Source organism: Phoenix dactylifera, chromosome 11, assembly GCF_051530095.1.
Source record: "Phoenix dactylifera cultivar Ajwa chromosome 11, Ajwa_hap1_PhDact_Kaust_v1.1, whole genome shotgun sequence".
NCBI classification, from domain to species: domain Eukaryota; kingdom Viridiplantae; phylum Streptophyta; class Magnoliopsida; order Arecales; family Arecaceae; genus Phoenix; species Phoenix dactylifera.
The window spans coordinates 2,038,550-2,058,196 of record NC_143200.1 but is presented as its reverse complement, the minus strand read 5'-3'; the positions used below and the strand labels follow the sequence as shown (position 1 = coordinate 2,058,196).

The window sequence follows — 19,647 nt, the reverse complement described above, 5'->3', positions numbered from 1 at the left end:
GATCCATGTCTACACCATAGTATAGTGTGCATCAGTCTGTGATCAAAGCTAGCTACTGGATAAGCCTTGTCAAGGATGAGGAGGTGAATTATGAAATAGAAGGTAGAAAATAGCCCCATCAGTTGGATTGGTGCCACAGGTGTTGTGCTATGAACTTAGGAGGAGAATGAGATGCAGCCTACCATGCTGGTGCAGAGCATGGGAACTCATATGCACACCTTGAAAATTTTCATGCAAAGATGGAAACAATGCATTTTTTTTTTCTCTTGACATATGAATTGTCAAGGTGTACCATGCAGCTGTCTAGTACTACAGGAACATACATGGCCATCAAATTGTGGAGTTCTGGATAACATTAAGAACCCTTGATAGCATGCTACATAAATATAGTAGGGTAAGGGGCACCTTGTCACAAACTCATGGATGATTTAAACCAAATAGAAGGGAAGTCATTGATCAACAAAGCAAAGGAAGGAGTTTTAACACAAGCTAAAACCCAATGAATCCACACAGAAAGGAAATTGAAATGGCATAGAATCTATTTTAGGAAAGAAATAATCAATCGTTGGCATGCTCCATATCCAGCTTGAGGGCCATTAGGAGTGAGGACTTGGAGGCGAAATACTTTGATTGGGGATGCATACAACTTGTCCTTCCAAAAACTGGTGAAGAATGGATTTCACAATGTTGGCAAGAAGATCTTGTGGGTGACACTACAAACTGCTTTGACTAGAATTCGAGAAGGTTTCTCATTTTCTGGATGAGCTAAACATGCATAGAATTCGAGCTAAAAGGTATTGAGGAAGTGCAGAATAAATGTTAATCTCTTCACAAATTTTTCTTCCATGATGTTCTATTAGATTTTGGTGCTTTATCGGATCCCAACAATCGAACTGTTTTTTAAATTTTATTATTTGTAACACCTGAAGTTAGGAGCTGGTGTTCAGTAACATCGAATCTACAATGTCAATTCCTTTTCTTTTAGAGGGGTAGTTTTAGCTTCAAATTTCTCTCATCCCAAACAAGTGAGGTTACTGTCATAGAAGGGCAAAACCGATCTTTCACTGTAACGTAGCCGTAGCCGAAAACAAAAACGATTACCGGCGGCAGCCATCACCGTTTTTGTGATTTAGACAAATCGAATGATTTTTTTAACCAACCCTAGGACAATCCTAGGACCTTTCCCTGTCGGGTCGGATTCTTTTTTCCTGACGGGTTCGCGGGTCCGGGTCGTAAATAGCCACTTCCCAGCCCTAGGACTTCATCGGAAAGGGGGGAGGCGAAGGGTTTAAGGGGGACGAAGCGAGCGGCATCGAGGGGGAAGGGTTTCGGCGAGGACAAAATCAGGGATTTATCCTCTTCCCACCAAATTTTAATTATTTTCCCCCCTTTTAGCTATTTTTTTCATATCCTCTCCAATGGACGAAGTGATTTCGAATGCAGACGGGGAGGTACTTATCCCCACTCACTCTATCTGTGCAACCATTTTTTTCTTCTTCTGTGGATTAAGACAACTATTGGTGTTTCATGTAGTTCGTCTATTGCATTTGTGATCCTATCTATATCCTCTGCGACAACTGAAGTAGATTTTCTTCCTTACTGGGTTCGTTATGCTGTGAAACTTTTAGTTATTGATGATGAAGACAATGCGTGCAGTGGGCACAAAGCAATCCTAGAAGTTCATTCTATTCATTTCATTGAATAAAATTCAGGTCTTGGTGATATCAATGGATTGTAACGATCATGGAGAGAGTGTATGTGTGCTTCTGTTGGATTTGCCGGGTCTTCCATAGACATGCTGAATGCTACGTTTTATTTTGTAGGTAGTTCTATCAGTTTGAATGTGCCAGTAAAGTGTAGTCAGTTACCTACTCTTTATAACTACTAATTGAATTTGCCTCTTTAGATATACCTGTTATGCTGGCAAAGCTCTGATCAGTGTTTGTTTGATTGTGTTAAGGGTTCAGATAACTAGAGATCATGCTTCATAGGAAATTGCTATTTTGCTGTATTATTAGTTGCAAAATGCATTGCCTTGCGTCAAGTTTGTGCTTTTATAGTGTTAGCTTGACGGACCTATCTCTGCTAGATTCTTGCCGAGATCGTGAAGTTCACCCAAAAACAAGGATTGAAAGGTGGCAAAGGAGGATGGAAAGATTTTTTGCATAGTCATGATAGGAGATTTGGTGCTGGTGTAAGTGATCCGGCAAGAAGAACTAAAGAGATATTGGTTGCTTTTCTGCAAACGTTCGAGGAAAAACATCTGAAGGTAACTAGTGTAAAAGGCATTGCATTGTTATGAATAAAGTACTTCTCATTTATTATGTCTCTAATACTTTCACGGTTTTCTATTTTCTTGGTTTCAGTTTTTTGACAAAATGATAAGACGTCTTGCTGACTGCAAAGCAATAAAGAAGTTCATCACCGACTTTCCAGTCCAAGAGACCCCTCTGCAGGTATATGTTGCTTGGAATTCTGTCTTAGGTTAGGCATTCTATTTGATTTTTCTTGCACTATCTCATTTGAAGGAAACTGCTTAACTTGCACTTCCCTTCCATATGATGACAGTCCTGCTAATATTGTTGAAGACTTCTCTTCTTATTTTGGAGACATCAGCTTATGTGTTTAAAATCCCCATTAACTGATTTTTTGATGACTTGGACTGTATATAGATTTTGAGTTTTTTTTTTTTTGAAATGAAGTTATTTTATATTTTAAACATTACTGTAATAGCTTTTCCTTTGTTTGTTTGTGCAAACGTTTACCGGCGAAATTGAACTTTCAGAATGTCAGTCAGTTCATAATTGTCATTGACCTACACTTGTACAAATGCAGAGGCTGGTCCGTTTGACGATGGAACATTCACTTTTCTCACGATGTTACTCTTTTCCATCCCATGAGGAGGTTGGATTCCATCTAGCACTCGACTCTTTACATTTCACACATGCTATGAATATCTGGTTAAAAACGGTGTTTATGCTGTCATGATCTTCTGATGCAACCACCTATGTCGTTGCTCACTTAAGTTTGTTTTATCATTAAATTAAAAAGTTTCACTATGCTAGTTAGCTTCTAATGGTAATAGATACCAGTGATATATATGTTTAAGTTTATTTATTTTCTTTCTTATCATTGATGGATTCATAATTTCATATAGAGCCATGTTAAAATCTTTAAATTTTCATGTTCAAGTCTCTTGTCTGAAATAAGCAAAACAAAAAAGGAAGTCTTATGTGGACACCCCTAATTTTGGTTTCTTGAGATGTTGGACACTTGGGACTTTTTATGACAGTTGTAGATAAAAGTAGCTAAGTCTAACACCATTCTTGACAAAGGTTTTATGAATTTTATGAAGTTGCGGAAATAATTGGTCTGACTAATTTCAATCAATAACATACATCTACATGTATTTGCACACATCTAAAAGGTCCATACTTATACCCTTGTCGGCTTGTTGAAGGTTCATTTGGTAGTTTTCTCTGAACAGTTGAACGCTTGACGCCTTTGTCATGTGTCTGAATGATGCTCGATTAAGCTTTCCAAATCTCTTTTTCCTGTTTTTCTGTAACTATAAAAAAGAATGATAGTCTATCTCACAAGATGCAAATCATGTAGAGACAATTATTTACCAATAAAAAATATTTTCTCAAATTATTATATTAAATTATTATGATTGTCCAATTTATAAAGTTTTATGGCAAAGCAATTCCATGTATTGGTGAATTCATATAAACTACATATATGTATATCTACTTTGAAATTCCGAATTCAATCAACTTAATAATCATGAGTTACTGGTAAATTCATCATGTAGGACTGCAAGAAATCCAATGTCCATTCAATTTAAGAATCTGAGAACATCCTTCCATTTGAGTAAGTAAAAGCCATGTTATGATACTGATATTTATTTAATTTGATGGTGATTTGGCAGGAGTGGATAATCATTCCACTAGGTAAAGTTTCTGAGGCAATGAAATCAAAAGTTATGCTTTCTATTGATTGTGAGATGGTCCTTTGCGAGGATGGTACTGAAGCAATTGTAAAAGTATGTGCAGTAGATCACAATTTGGAGGTATAAAACTGCTTTGCGTTATGTCCTAATCTTCTATTCGATACGTTATCATCATATATACAAAGCTTTTCTGCCTCAGTTTCTCCAAGCTTTTCAGGATAGCTCTTGCTTTCAGGTTAAACTTGATGAACTTGTAAATCCCAACAAAGCTGTTGCTGACTACAGAACAGACATCACTGGAATATATGCTGAAGATTTGGAGGGAGTTACTTGTTCATTGCCTGATATACAGGTAGTATTAGCTACCTTCAGTTTACTAGTTATGATTGAATTTTCTTGCCCAAAGTTAATCTGGCATTTTGCAGAAATCCTTTAAGAAGCTTTTGTCTCGAGGGACTATTTTAGTTGGCCACAGTGTACATAATGATTTACGAGGTATGCTGTATATCTTATAATTTATATGTATATTTGTTGCATTCTTTTATTGCTTTACTGAACTAAATAAAGGATTTTCTCATGTTCTAACTTCTCTATTTTAAACTATACAGTACTAAAAATTGATCATCCACGAATTATTGACACATCATACATCTTCAAATGTGGAGACTTGCCTACTGTTACCCCTTCCTTGAACAATTTGTGTAAGGTATTTTCTGAAAAAATAAATTTCTTTTGTATACAACTATTCCAGTTTTCAGTTATTTCTAATCTGTTAATACCTGTACATTGTAATGTCAGCGGTTGTATCTTCTATACATTGACTATTCTGGCAATATTACTGTGTTTTTAACTCATGTCGTTGTATTTTAATCTATCAGCTGAACAATTTATTGTCGTGCTTCATTTTCATTGTTCAATAAATTTGCTTGCAGTATGCAGATCTTTTGACTCTGATTTTTTTGTTTTCTCCTCATTAATTAAGTTGTCCAGTATATTCTAATGTCCTAACCATAAGGGAAATATTTAATCAAGGAATTGCGTTAAAGATCAAATGATGGTTCTGTGGTCCCATCATAAAATGTAGATCGAATGTGATGTGCACTACAAGGAGCCTAGGATAAATACTCTCTATTAACCTTCTTTTTGTGGCTTCCTGACATGCTTCATTGCATGTTCACAACCTACACAATTCTTCATCATCAATCTTCTTTATTGTTGCATTCTTAATGTTGTAAAAACGTTTCTCTCCTGATTAAAATTTGATGTCATCAATGGAACTTTTAGGCATACCATCAGAAGGTCAATTGATTAGAAGAGAAAGGGCAATTGACTAAGGGGCTAATAATGCCTGGGATCTTAATATATCCTTAGTTAGGCCTGTAAACCGCACGCATCAAAATGAAACTTCTTTTATTTCGGATCTTCCAAGTGCACTTTCATTGTCAAAATGAAATTTAAAACATGGATTACTAGTTCTTGATAAGAAGAAGACATTATAGTAACTTCTAACTTCATCCAATCAACTGCCTTGCAATGCCTCTCCTATTTTAAAGACAAACAAAAGAAAGCTCTCTTATTTTACATTACACGAGCACTTACATATTAGCTCCCTTTTATCCACCATCAGAGTTTGGATTGACTTGCTCTGTAGTTTATGAATATGACAAAATTGGTTAGTTTATTTGTAATTTTTCTTTAATCATATGTTATTAGCTTTGATCTTAGTGAAACTGATGATGTACGTCATGGTTATAATCCTTTGCATCAAATTGGTCTTTCAAAATGTCAACAATACTTCTTGACTAATAAGTAATCTCTTGGCTAATAGTCTTCTTACAAAAAATAATGAATGCTGTGAATCTCAATCATGATAAAATGGATAAACATATCTATGGAATTGAATCTCATTCTTTATATTCAACTCCTATATTTGGGTATTAATTGGAGGCAAATTTCAAAGGATGATTATTTATTTATATTAAAAATATCTTCTGAAAAATTTCACTATGATTGAAGCTCCAGAAAGCAGCCATTTCTGATTTTCTTTTGATGAGCATGTAGTATGACATGTTCATATTCTTATTCATCATTGGTATGGAACGATGGAATTAATGAAGATCCTTCACATGGTTCTCTTCCTAGAGCTTGATCAAAAATGAGGTCAGCAGTTCCCATTATATCTTTGATCGTCACCCTTTGGAGAAGTATCAAAAATTGGTAATTAATAAACAACTTGGGCAATTGATGCTAGGTTTAGTGAATCTAAACAAAAAGATGGACAAGTGTAAACAAAACTCATGCTTAAATTTGATTTATGTGCTTTTTGATTGGTGTGGATTAAAGGTGATGAAAGGTTTGAAACTCAATATCTGACCTGCGGAATCACAGCTTATGCCAAAACTGCGATGCCAATCAATATCTGAATTAGGACAACTTTGATTTTCTTGGATGATGACTGAGCATGATAGTGAGAAACACAGTTGAAAAATTCATATCACAATTGGAAGGATAAAAGCATGGCATGCAAAAATATTTCATGAATGCAACATGCATGAGGCAAAGGATCATCATACATATTGGAGAGAGTGGAGAGCAAAAAAAAGGAGTTTTATGATGCTCTAGGGGTTGGATATAGGGGACGCCTAGAGGCTTGCCCCATCATTGTTTTATGAAGTGATATATGCGGCTCCTAACTGGCCTGCATATGGTCTAGACTGCCTCTGTGTGTAGATTGGTCACATAGTGGTTGCCAAGCGGCCCCCATAAGCCTAACCCTTGGATATCTAGCCCTCCACCTCTATACTTTTTTCTTACTTTTCTGAATTTTATTGGGCTAGTTCTATATTTTCTATTCTCTTTTCTATTATTATAAATTTATTTATCATTTAATATTTTTTAAAGGTGAGCCACATAGTTGCCAACGTGCATTAGGAAGAAACCTTGAGTCCTGCAGTGATGATACAGTTAAAGACTGGGCTCTTACTCGAGTTACAGGCCTTGTGAAGTGACCCCACTGCTTCCTCGCTCTTTTAGGAGTGTAATATAGTAGGCGTGAACCTATGTGTGAAGTTTGTATTCTGGCTTCATGGGTCCAAGGGTTTTAAAAGAAGCTAGTCCAATTTATAAGGTTATTAGAATTGGAATAGCAGGCTGGTCCTTTTTTGTCTGTTCTTTGCAGCACATGCCGGACTATCACATAGCAAAACTGCATGCCTGGCCTGCTCTGCAAGACAGGGAAGTGCCAGACTGTCACATAGCAAAACTGCATGCCGGACTGTCCATGTGCATCAGCGCATGTCGAAAATTAGCATGGTGGTGCTGGCATGTGGCACTTGAAGCCTTGTATGAGAGCACACAAGTAGGCAGATATTGGGATTCCTAGTCCAGCTATTGGATACATGATCAACTAAACTTATGTGATGGGATTTGTGATATGAGAAGATGATATTACATTGTAACTCCCTCTAAATTATAATAGTCTGTGACAAATCCTGCCATGTGATGATAAAATTATTTACATTTGGCTCACTTTACGACGACTTGTATCGGTCTTTGGGACAACTATTGTAACACATAAGTATTGAGGACCTGTCTATAAAGAAGCTGATTTAGCCTAATTTTGAACTCAGGTTGTGGAAGCTGGACATCTTTGACTGGGGGGAACTGTTCTTTATCATATTGAACATTTACTACAATTTTGGCATTGTGTCCTATGCTACTTATAAATAGAAAAATGTCCTGATTGTTTGTAATTCTTTTGATTGTCTCATAAGCACAAGCACATGTTCTACATAAAGATAGAAACAGGTTTATGTTTACTAATTTACAAGAACTCTTATTAGCAAACCATTACAAAGAACAAAATGGCAATTCATGCTGAACTGCATCAAGAGTCTTAATACCAGATGTGGATGTATATGATTTGTATAGGCGTGCTCTGTTTCCTCATTCTTTTTTCCTTATATATCTTGTCATTGCCCTTCATTTCTCATGTTAATTGTTTTGCTTTTTGCAGTCTGTGTTGGGTTCTCCAGTACGACAAAAAGGTGAACCACATGACTGCTTAAACGATGCAAAGGCTGCAATGAAGCTGGTTCTTGCTAAGCTTGAATATGGATTTGATGATCCCATTTCTGTTCTAAACAACAATGTCTGTCAGAACTAGGAAACCAAAATTTTACTTGTTTGTTGAAGACGCTTAACTAATTTATCAATTTTTTGCGTTCCAGTTGTCTGTCTCTGATCAAGCGAAGTTACTTCTTCACAACATACCAGTTGATGTTCCTTATCAAGACCTGCTGAGACTATTTCCTGAGAAATATAATGTTGATATCGAGGTGCTTGATTACTCATGCTTTATGTCTTAGTAGTGTATATAGAGAGTCTTTTGTCTTTTCTGAAATACAATAAAGGTTTCTTTTGCAGAATGATCTAAAGGTCCGAGGCCCTAGCTATGCTACATTTGCTGTTTTCAAGGATGCCAGAGAGGCATATGAAGCATTCAAAGGAATAGAAGCCCCAGAAAGAAGGGTACGCACCAAATTAGTCTGTTTTCAACTTTACTCAGCTGAATTAAATGGTCTTCATCTCCTGCAACTTTCTGCTTTTTAATGCCATTATCTCATTATATGCACATCCTATCTCTTAATTTCCATGCGAGCAGGAAGGTAACACATTGAAGTCTGTGTTTCTAAGAAATACGTCAGAAACCAATGCAAGAAACAGGATTGGCCTAACACTTTTATTAATTAGTGGAAAGTAACATATAGAAAGTGGGAAACATGTAAGTTAAAGAGAAAGGGATTATTATTTGAGGGCCAACAACAATTATCCATACCTTCAATATCCTTCGTGTAGTGTGGATTTCAGATTCAGGTTGAAGTATCATAAAAAGACGTTGAAAAATGTAAGCGCCGAGAAGGAATATGAAGACATTTACGTGTAGAATATTAAGTTTACATTATATTATCAGCCCATAGTAGTGTAGCTGCCTGAGTTAAAATCATTTTTGAGTTTGAGGACTGAGAACTCTCCTAAAACATTTGAAAATGGACCACCTTAGAATTGTTGGAATGTACTGTTGATATTATAACAAGTACATCGATATACTGTGCAAACCTGCAAAATCAAAGTTAATTTAGTGAATCACTGAAAACAAGTGATTGAAGAACCAGTCAGAACTAGTTACTGAAGAACCAGTCAGGGTGGTAGGAAGCTGGTGCAGGGGCAAGAGAAAGATTATGTAGTGGCATGGCAAACCTGGTAGAAAATTTTAGCTACCAATGGTTCTACAGATCATTTAAACTTCACCTTTTGACAAATAGAACACTTTTTCCCTATTCCAAACAGTACTGGTAAAATCATTGGTCCATTGGGAACATGTCATTGAACAATATAAGGCTAGGAGGTTGTTTGCCTCATTAGGCATCGGGGAAGTTGGAGACAGATTTCACATCTATTTTACAGTAATGTTTAACTCTGCATAGAACAGATATCAAAAAACTATATATGGCAAGCAATGACATGCAAATATGTCCTTCATAGGTAACCAAGCAACACTAACATAAATTATGGGCTGTATTTCAGGCTTGGTGCTTAAATTATCATGTTATCCTTGGTGCTTGTTTTTACTTCAATTATCTAATTGATGCATATTATCAGCTTGTCTGGGAAAGACTTAAAAAGTATGATGATTGAGTAGTTTCAGGGGTTGGAGGGGCTATGGATTCCCTTGTCTTTTTTTGGGACTTGTCAATATGCACATGCAAAATGCACATAAAGCCAATCACAAGTTTGATTCTTGTGTTCAAAAGATCAATTATGTAACTTCTAATATTTTTAGGCAATTCAAAACGAACATTTATCATCCATCCAACATGCTAGAATTAATTCTCAAAATGAACTAATCAGTGGAACTACTTTTACTTGCTTGATAGAAATTAACTAAGTTCTAGGTTAAATTTCAGCTGCAATTGTGCTTTCATTCTTGTTGTTGTAAGCCAAAGTTACGATTACACTCTTTTTACACTATTGCATCTGTTAGCAAGCAGGCTTGATCAGTTGATTATTGGTAGACATGTTACAATTTATTATCTAAGGGAAAATCTAAGCATATTAATCAAAATTGCCCCCATTCTACCTTCCACTCAAGGTTGATTTTATTTGGGTGGCCACATTGACCTCATCTAACTCTAGGTGATGTTCTTTTATTTTTTTTTTATTCATTTCTTTTCAGAATCCTGTTTAAAGAGGAGGGTCTGTTGACAGAGGCTTATGAGGGAAAGCACCAGTTTGCAGGTTATTTACATCTGTTTTGGTGATACTAGAGCTATAGCTGGAATAGGGGTATTATGAAATAGGTATGACAGGTTAGTGTAGGCAGATTTTCAAATTTTGCTACAACGGGTGAAGTGTTGAGGTTAGAGAGGATTGAACTGAGTCTAGATGCCAATTAATGGGTAAAGATGATCCAAGAGCTTTAATGTTAAGTTGGGAACAGCGTGATGAGAATAGTGTTCCTTGAAATTTGGGATAGTTGAGGAGATTCACTGAAAACACAGTGGTTAACTGAGTTGTAAGATATCTCAGAGCCAAAAATGCCTCTGGATAGAATTTATTCATGCTGATATATGGTAGTATGATAAGATACATAATTACCTTTTTACAGGATTCATTATCTGAACTAGGGATTTAGGGATATTGGCAACCTTCCATAATACCTCAATCTTTAGCTGATATGGTTCTCTCAGCAACTTCTGTTCTTGCAGGGCGATACCACCATGTGATTGGACATATCAGCAGGCCCTCACACTAAACTTCCCTCTAGTATGCGAAGACTTTATTGCCCTCTGACAGTTAACTTGTTCTTCGTTGAATGTCTTATATTATACATAATGAGAGTCTTATAAGAATGTTCTTGATTTTGTGACTATACTTTGCTTCATTATGCATACAGTGGTGTATTTTCTTGAGCATATCGTAGTTCTTGGTTGTGAACGAGCATTTATCCTTAGGGAGGGCTCTAGTGAATCTTGATGCTCATTACATTAAAAGAAAAAAAGGAGAGGCTGGTTGGTTGCAGAGAGTAATTTGGTTCTTTAAGATGGAAGAACATATTAAGGCACTGCTCTCTCTCTCTCACACACACGCACGCACGCACACACATACGTGCATACATAGGTCAAGTTCATGTGTGCATGTTATATTCCTAAAAAATGCATACCAGTTACCTTCATATAATGTTCCCTCAGGCAAAAAAAATATAGAGTTTGAGCACCATAATTCCTTTCCTGTCACAACTGGAATTTTGGTTGCCACCTGTCAAATGGGCATCATCCCGTGGTTTTGTGCCCTTCTTAGATCTTTCTATAAAAGCTTAGGCTTACGATATGAGAATACAATTATGATGTTCTTCTTTTTCTTCTCTCTCTGTTTCTCTTGCAGCAATAATGATGATGTTACAACCAAGTAACTTCTAGAAGCCATCCGCGAGCACCATGATTCTGCTAAAATACTAAGAACTTTTTTCTTTTCTTCTACATCCAGGACTCCAGTGGTCGGCCTCAGAAGAACGTCTTCTTAGAGACTAGAACTGGGAAAAGCATCAGCTTACATGTTCGAAGGATGACCGCTGCTGCTCCACTCGATGGACATGATCCATTAAATAAGAGATGGCACAAGATGGAAATGGTGACCCAAAGAAGGCAGCACGCAAAAGATGAGACCAATGATTCAAAAAAGCCACGGACATCTTTGCATTACTGTGAGCATGTTAAAGAGATTGAGAAATTGAAAGAGGAGCTGTGTCAGAGAGAGGATGAAATATTCGAGTTGCAAAAGATGATCGCTGCCCTTGCTAGGAAAAATGGATTGTGATATAGAAAAATATCATCACACATACATCCCCAGAAACTGGTTGTAACATCATTTCCTTTTTGATAGCAGCAATCCTCCTGTACTAATTGGCTTCCCATTCATATTGGTAAACAAGCATTTTTTGAAAGTAAAGTAGAAAAAGACAACCACAAGTCTTGGTTAAACTACTTCTGAATCAAGTATTGTACATGTTAAACTAGCAAAGCTGGACTGTCAGTAGCAACTGCATCTCTTCTCTCATCAATACGGTGGTGGTGGATAGACGCCTCGGTAAGGTGCTGCACACAAAAAATTTCACACAATCGTTATTATGCACATGTTTTATCTTTCAGTGATCTCAAAACAGGGGAGAGGTGTTTATTTGTTTGTTTGTTTATTTATTTATTTACCTGGTTGATAACAGGGTTGGGCTTGTGGTGGAGGGGGGTAAATGGCTGGTGGGTATGTTTCGGTGGGTGGATACGCTGCAGTTGGATATGCCGGTGGCATCGGGGGAGGAGGGTATGCTGCTAGCTGATAAGGAGCAGGATTAGCCGGTGGTGGACGTGGTGGGGGTGGATATGGTGCCGGGTAAGGGGTTTCTGCAGGGCAAGCTCCAGCCGAAGGGTAGGAAGGAGCAGCCATTGATTGCAGGGGTGCATAAGGAAGGGCATATTGAGTTGCTGGATTGTACACTGAAGCAGTTGGTGCCATTGTTTGCGGGGGTGCATAAGGAAGGGCATATTGAGTTGCTGGATTGTACACTGAAGCAGTTGGTGCCATTGTTTGCGGGGGTGCATAAGGAAGGGCATATTGAGTTGCTGAATTGTACACTGATGCAGTTGGTGCATAGCTCATTGGAGCTTCGGCCTTTGAAGATTTCTGCCAACAAGAAATTAGGGCTTCAGGTTTGTTGTTGTCTGCATGCATTGACTGATCAAGAAATTATAGTTGGAGTGGAGATAGGAATTACTTGTGCTTTGCCTGCTTGTGCATAATGCATGATGAGTTTTACATCGCCAGCGTACCTGTGGAGGAGAGATTGCAGCGAGGGGAATCACTCGTGCAACAAGAGAAGAATTGGTTTGGTAGCTAGATTTTAGAGGCTTGGAAGTCTTACTTTCTGGATTTAGACTGCAGTGACCAAGAAGAGTCATCATAGCCTTCAGAGAGGACCTTCTGCAACTGGACCCTAAGAGTAGAACATTGAAACATATAATTCGGTTTTGATTCTCTCTTTTCAGAAGAACAGTTGGTAGAAAGTGAACATTTATTTACCTGCCGCTGCCAATGAAGTCGTCGTAGGCGATGGTGTTGCTGTTCCAGACGCTGATGCTGATCTCACGGAGGCCTTCGATGAGGGGAATCATAGTCTTTTCCTGAAAGCGAGGGTTCCTGCCTCCATCTGCATGTATTGTTGTTCGATCTCAAAAAGTCGAACCAATCTCTCAAAACAAATTTCCAACACAAAATCGATCCAATATACCTGTGCAGGTCCTGGTGCGAAACTTGGTTGTGGCATATTCAAGGCAGACGAATGGATCCTGCCTCGATGTCCACTCTGTGTCCTTCAGTTTGCTGCAGCCAACCACTGATCAAAAGGATCGTAGAGTTAGAGTTCAGGGATGATCTCCGTTTCAGTTTGAAGGAAGTATTGACAACTCACCTGTGACCTCAAGAAGCTGGCCTTGGATTGACATGGCAATGAAGGGAAGGAGGTGACGAGGATGGGTGCTTGGTGGTGGTCAGAATGGATAAGTGGAAGAAAGGGGCTGTGACTTCTAAGGGGGGCTGAGAGGTGAAAGAGTTTATAAAGAGTCTCAGAAAGGACTCGGTCTTGCAGTGGGCATTAAGCATCTAATTAATATTCTATGCAGCACTAGGAACCGCGTTTATGCAACGGCTAACGCGGCTACGTAGCCTTTTCGCCATGCGTGGGTCTCGTGAAAAGAATCGATGCGTGGGTCTCCGTGTGCACCTTCTCTCTTTTTAAAGTTTAACGCGAATATGTTCGGAATTCCAGTGATTCAGTTGTCTCCCTTCAAATAGAGCAGTCAATGGAAATGGTTTTCATGAACTTGCTTCGTGCTTTCCCGGAGATTACTTGGTTTGGAGACATAAATTTAGATTTGCTTGCACTTGTCGTGGCTGACTTTAGGGGAGAAAAGCGGCTGGCTCGGGCATCCAGGGTCAACCCTCATCTTGATACGACACGATGACATATAATTTGGTTGTTTCTAATGATTCAAACTTGGTTGAGAACTATATGACTTACTAATTGTCTTCTGCACTTTATAATGGGCGATTGCACAACAAAAACATGTAACCTGTTTGACTTCACTCATCCCGTTAGCAGGAAGCCTATCCTTGATAGAAACTACGACTTCTCCCTTCTCTTTTACTCTTCTATTTCTAAATATTGCTTAATTTTCGGATATATGCTCCCATGGGCTTATGGTCAAATCAATCCAAGCATAGATTTCTTCTATTAATTATAGGATGTAAGGAATGGTACGGTCGTTCATGCACTGCATGGCCGGTCGAGATTTATGTTACAGGAGAGAAACCATTGACCGAGTGAAAGCACTTCTCTAACTACATTATATACAGCATAAACAAATAATTTGTTCTTCTTAGCAACACTGGACCTCATATTGATGCCATATTATTACTATAGTGGTACAGTACGATATAAATTTTTTTTGGCATACCGAATATTGATACGCCTTTCGTACTATATACCAATATCGAATTGGCACGGTATGGTATGTCCCATACCACCCGGTGAATCATGCTTCTTAAAAATTCATATGGATATCAAAATAATGAAAGAAAGTTTAGGGTTTAAGGTTTATTGCACACTTTCAAATCAAAAAAAATAAAGCATTAGTCTTTCAAGAGGGACCGTGACAGCATTAAACATTACAACTTAGTGAACATTCAGCATGTAAAAGGACATGTTTGAATTTAAATACGTCATGATAATGGTAACTACATAATTTGAAAAATCATCAGCATGTCATTGCCAATTAACAAACCGATTGCTGTAACAAATAACATGAAGGTGGTGTTTGGTAGGAGCATAAGACTGGAATAAGATCATATGCCAGAGAGCAAGATTCGGAAAATGGCCAAAGACGTGAAATACGCTATGCCTTATCAAACCTTCTTATGCTAGTTTTCTGGGAATATACTATTCCATTTCCATTTTGGAATAGCTTAAGCGTGTTCTTTATATCCATTTCACCATTTTAGATTGTATCCCTAAATCTAATTTTGTATTATCAACTATATTTGTTACAACACTATAAAATTATATTATTATATGATATTTCATTTATTCATATTATTATAAAATACGTATTTAGTAATATTATACAATACTATTATATCATATTAACATTTGATTATATCTAATATTATATTAAATATAATATTTTATATTAATACTATAATATATTATCATATGTATTCTTATTAATAACATGACATATTATATAGTATTATTAACACTCGTATAATTGTTCTACTAGTACTATAAAGGTATATTATAATATTATAACATAATATATAAAACCTTTATTTATCATGTGATACTATGATAAAGATCAATAATTTTATTATAATTTAATAATATTTCTACAATAGTTTTATATATTCATCATAGTAAATATACAACATTTACAATATTTTTTATAGTTTGTTATGTTCTAATATTATAATATGACATTGTAATAGTATAGTATTTCTTTAATTAAATAGTATTTATGTTACTATTAAATATCTATAGTTTATTATGCAATATTGGTAGTATGTTATGTTTATGTAATGTTGCTAGAATAATATTATTATATATTATATCATTAATTACAATAATTCTTTCATATTAATATTATAATATAATATCATAACATTATTACGTACTATTAATAATACAAAACATTGCTATAATATATTCTTTAGTTCTATTATGATATTTAAATTATATAATATACTCTAATCCTATAGTATTATATTACATTTTGTAGTACATAAATATTAATATTTAGTTTTGGTGTTATACTAAATATTAATATTAACCATATAAAATATGGTAATCCATTATATGTAATACATAATATAGAATAATCTTTTGTATGAATATTGTATGTCAATATTAATAATATTATAAAAGTATATGCAGTTTTGTCATTGCATGAAAATCGAACAGTTTTTTCCTACTTTAAGCTTATTTCAAAAATTTTGAAAAACCAAACAAAATTTGGTATAAACACCTACCACAAATATGCCACTCGTCATAGCTTTCCCCATTCTCATTTTTCTTATATGCTCCTACCCAATGCCACCAAAGGGTCCTATCCTACTTACCATAGCATAGCAATCAATTATGCCCCTTAGATCTCCCCTCTCTTCTCCATTATCCCCTTGCCCACTATGGACTCTATTACTATCACTCAGAGAACCCCTAACATCATCAAGAATGAGTCAATGGTGCCACAATGTAGGGCTCCCACCTTCGAGAAGAGTCAGGTAGATCTCCCTCCACCTGCATCCCACCCACATTATCAATCTTAAAAGGAGCTGATTGAGCTTGAGCTTGGCTCAAATTTACTTTTCAGGCTTGAACAAGCCAAGCTCAAGTTGACCATTTACTACTTCATGCCAAGCTAGAGCAAAGCCCAGCTAGCTCATTTACTACTTCATCGCACGCAACTTATTAAGTCCATTAATAAACGGTCCCTATGGCATGCATCGTTATTTCTTGGTATACTGGTTGCTAAGATAGAGGTTTAGGCCCTGTTTGGGGGAGCTGTTGGCAGTAGAGCTGTTGGAAGTAGAGCTGTCTGAAGTAGAGCTGTTATAAAAAGCTGTTTGCTGTTTGGTAACTACATTCGTAAAGTGCTGTGGTACTTTGTTTTGTGTTTGGTAAACAAACTGAGAAAGTACTTTTGTATGACAAAATTACCATAAAGGACATTGCATAGTATTATACAACATAACATAATAAAACATAACATAAATTAATACATAAATATAAGATATAGTATAATATTATTGTAATATAAAATAATATTATGTTAATATAGCATAATAGTAATATAATTATTAGAGTAAATTAATATTTGGTAATATAACATAATATTAAATTATTTAACATAACATATTAATGTATTATGATATAATATAATATATATTATATTTATAGTATAATACAATAATAAAAGTATAAATTATTATAACTATTAGTATAAATTAATTTCTCATAATATAACATAATATTAAATTATTTAAAATAACATATTAATGTATTATAATGTAATGTAATATAATACAATATTTATAGTATAATACAATAATAAAGGTATAAAATATTATAATTATTATTATAAATTAATTTTCCATAATATAACATAATATTAAATTATTTAAAATAACATATTAATGTATTATAATGTAATGTAATATAATGTAATGTAATATAATATAATATTTATAGTATAATACAATAATAAAGGTATAAAATATTATAATTATTAGTATAAATTAATTTTCTATAATATAACATAATATTAAATTATTTAACATAACATATTAATGTATTATGATATAATATAATATGATATTATATTTATAGTATAATTAAAAAATAAAGGTATAAAATATTATAATTATTAGTATAAATTAATTTTCCATAATATAACATAATATTAAATTATTTAATATAACATATTAATGTATTATGATATAATATAATATGATATTATATTTATAGTATAATAAAAAATAAAGGTATAAAATATAATAATTATTTGTATAAAATAATTTTCCATAATTTTCCATAAAATAATTTTCTGCGGTCCAGAGGCTCTTCTTCGTGGTCCACGCTCGAGGAGAACCTCAGCGCGGGCCGCGAGGTTGATAATAAAAAAAAATAATAGATTGATTTTGGAAGGTATGGAAAAGGATTAAAATTTTTTTCTTCTAAAATGTGGTTCAAGAGATGCATACAAAAATTGAAAAGAAAAATACCTTTTCTTACGGAAGGGAGTCTGATGGCTAGGGTTCTTGGCTACAGCAGATTTTTAGGTTTATAAAGGGACAAACTATGTAATTATGTTATTTTAATATGGGTATTTTTGTCAAAAATACAGCTTTCCGAAAAAGCTGAAACAGCTTCCTTCCAAAAGCTTCAAATTGGAGCTTTCTCCTAAAAGCTGTTTTCAGCTTCCCGCAAAAGCTGAAACAGCTTTTTGAAAAATTTACCAAACACAGTTTTTCATCTAAAAGTACTTTTGGAGGGCCAGAAAGTGCTTTCTGGCCCTCCAAAAGCTCCCCCAAACAGGGCCTTACTCCAAGATGAGCTCGAGCAATGCCCGGCTAGCTCATGTTCTGCTTGTTGAATCCCTAATGGCTATTGCACTCAACTTATTAGGCCCATTAATAAATGGCCAATATTCTTGGTATACTGATTTAGGGGAATTTTCCTCATCTACTTCCTAGCCAGAAATACAAGTTTCTTCGTGCTAGGAAGAGTAGGAGTACCTCCTGAGAAGAACTACCAAAACAAGAAGGTCTGAATTCATGAACTTACTTACAATGGGGAGGTCAACCGAATCTATTTTCCCAACTTTCAGTTTCTTTTAGTCATTATTATATATTGATTCATGTGCATTACGATAATTACACTTTTAACTTGTCAAACTTATTACTTTTTTTTTTCTGGTTAACATATTCCTCTCTTTTTAAGTTTCTAAATTTTCATGCTAATAGGACAATCAAACGTCATTTGGATCACTTTGAGATCTATGCAGATGGATATATATTTGGATCATTCATGCGGTTGTTTTGAGATATACGCAAGCAAATGAATATTTGGATTACTTTGCAATCTATGCAAATAAATGAAAAATCGAATTAATTATTTACTCATCACTTCGAGATCTATGCATATGCAAATGGATGAATATTTGGATAATCCACACAATGACTTTCAATTCTTACAGCTTTACAGTAAAGAAAAATAAATATGGTAGGACATTTTCACTCAGCAACTCAAATTGCAGAAAGAAGCAAATAAGCTGAAACCAAAATAAATTCACATACCTCAGCAACAACCGTGACAGTTTCTAGTAGTTCATCCATGCTGTCTCCTTTAAGAGCACTTATTGTTTTTTTCTTTATTGAGGAGGGTAAGTTAAGAACACTTTTGTTTTTTTCAGAAAAAAACACCTCATCAAGAACACGAGTACATGGGCTCAAGCAACCAGAAGACTAAGCCATCTCCATTTGATTTGGACGCAGGTGGTGGGAGGAAGGATAACAAGTTTCAGTGGGAAAAGCCAAAAGAAATTGGAGACGAAAGCTAACAGCTTGTTGTGGCCCCTGAGAAACCCCAGGATAAGTGGAGATACCCCTTTTCTGCAGTGGGCTACGGTTCACGGTATCTATATGACGTAGTAGACTCTGAAACCTTTTTTTTTCAATGATGAGACGTAGCAGATTCTGAACCAAGATAAACTTATAATAATGCCCTTATCTTTGACGATCGGATTTCGTTGGAAAATATTAATGAAAGGTTTGGCTTATTGTGAGCCATCACGGAATGGAATGCGCCCCATTTTCTGATACGAGTTCATCGATTGATAAAATATCTACCTGGACGGAGCCCACAACTTGTCACCTTGTTCTTAATTGCCATGGAAAATGATGGCCTATCACTTGCTGTGCCTATCATGTATACTTCATGCCTGACATAGAGTTGCATCACAACAATTAAAAATATCCTTACAAGAAACTATGACCACCTTATTAAACCATCAGTTCTATATATATATCTCAGA

At 35.5% G+C, this 19,647-nt stretch overlaps 2 protein-coding genes across 12 annotated transcripts; one reads left to right on the top strand and one right to left on the bottom strand.

Moving 5' to 3' along the window:
* Positions 1–1,263: 1,263 nt before the first annotated feature.
* Positions 1,264–11,994, top strand: LOC103712067 (small RNA degrading nuclease 1-like). Of its 10 annotated transcripts, none has more exons than XM_088706356.1 (14): positions 1,264–1,451; positions 1,534–1,603; positions 1,713–1,819; positions 2,090–2,269; positions 2,367–2,456; positions 2,836–2,904; positions 3,932–4,072; positions 4,188–4,304; positions 4,378–4,447; positions 4,561–4,658; positions 7,968–8,045; positions 8,182–8,289; positions 8,378–8,482; positions 11,498–11,994. In XM_088706356.1, exons 3-14 carry the CDS (start codon positions 1,757–1,759, stop codon positions 11,825–11,827), a joined length of 1,449 nt encoding a protein of 482 aa, XP_088562482.1. In that variant the 5' UTR covers positions 1,264–1,451; positions 1,534–1,603; positions 1,713–1,756; the 3' UTR covers positions 11,828–11,994. The 10 variants fall into 10 exon arrangements, 8 of the variants coding, with proteins under 8 accessions (XP_088562482.1, XP_088562480.1, XP_088562481.1 ...); XM_088706354.1 differs by having other exon boundaries at positions 7,968–8,102; XM_088706358.1 differs by having other exon boundaries at positions 1,291–1,451; positions 1,713–1,823; positions 7,968–8,102.
* On the bottom strand, positions 11,807–19,053 carry LOC103712086 (uncharacterized). 2 transcript variants are annotated; one of them, XM_008798484.6, is made up of 7 exons: positions 13,473–13,648; positions 13,293–13,397; positions 13,085–13,211; positions 12,927–12,998; positions 12,780–12,834; positions 12,217–12,688; positions 11,807–12,105 (listed from the first exon to the last, which is right to left on the bottom strand). In XM_008798484.6, exons 1-7 carry the CDS (start codon positions 13,504–13,506, stop codon positions 12,068–12,070), a joined length of 903 nt encoding a protein of 300 aa, XP_008796706.3. In that variant the 5' UTR covers positions 13,507–13,648; the 3' UTR covers positions 11,807–12,067. The 2 variants fall into 2 exon arrangements, with proteins under 2 accessions (XP_008796706.3, XP_026662543.3); XM_026806742.3 differs by lacking the exon at positions 13,473–13,648 and adding an exon at positions 18,911–19,053 and having other exon boundaries at positions 11,906–12,105.
* Between the last annotated feature and the right edge of the window lie 594 nt (positions 19,054–19,647).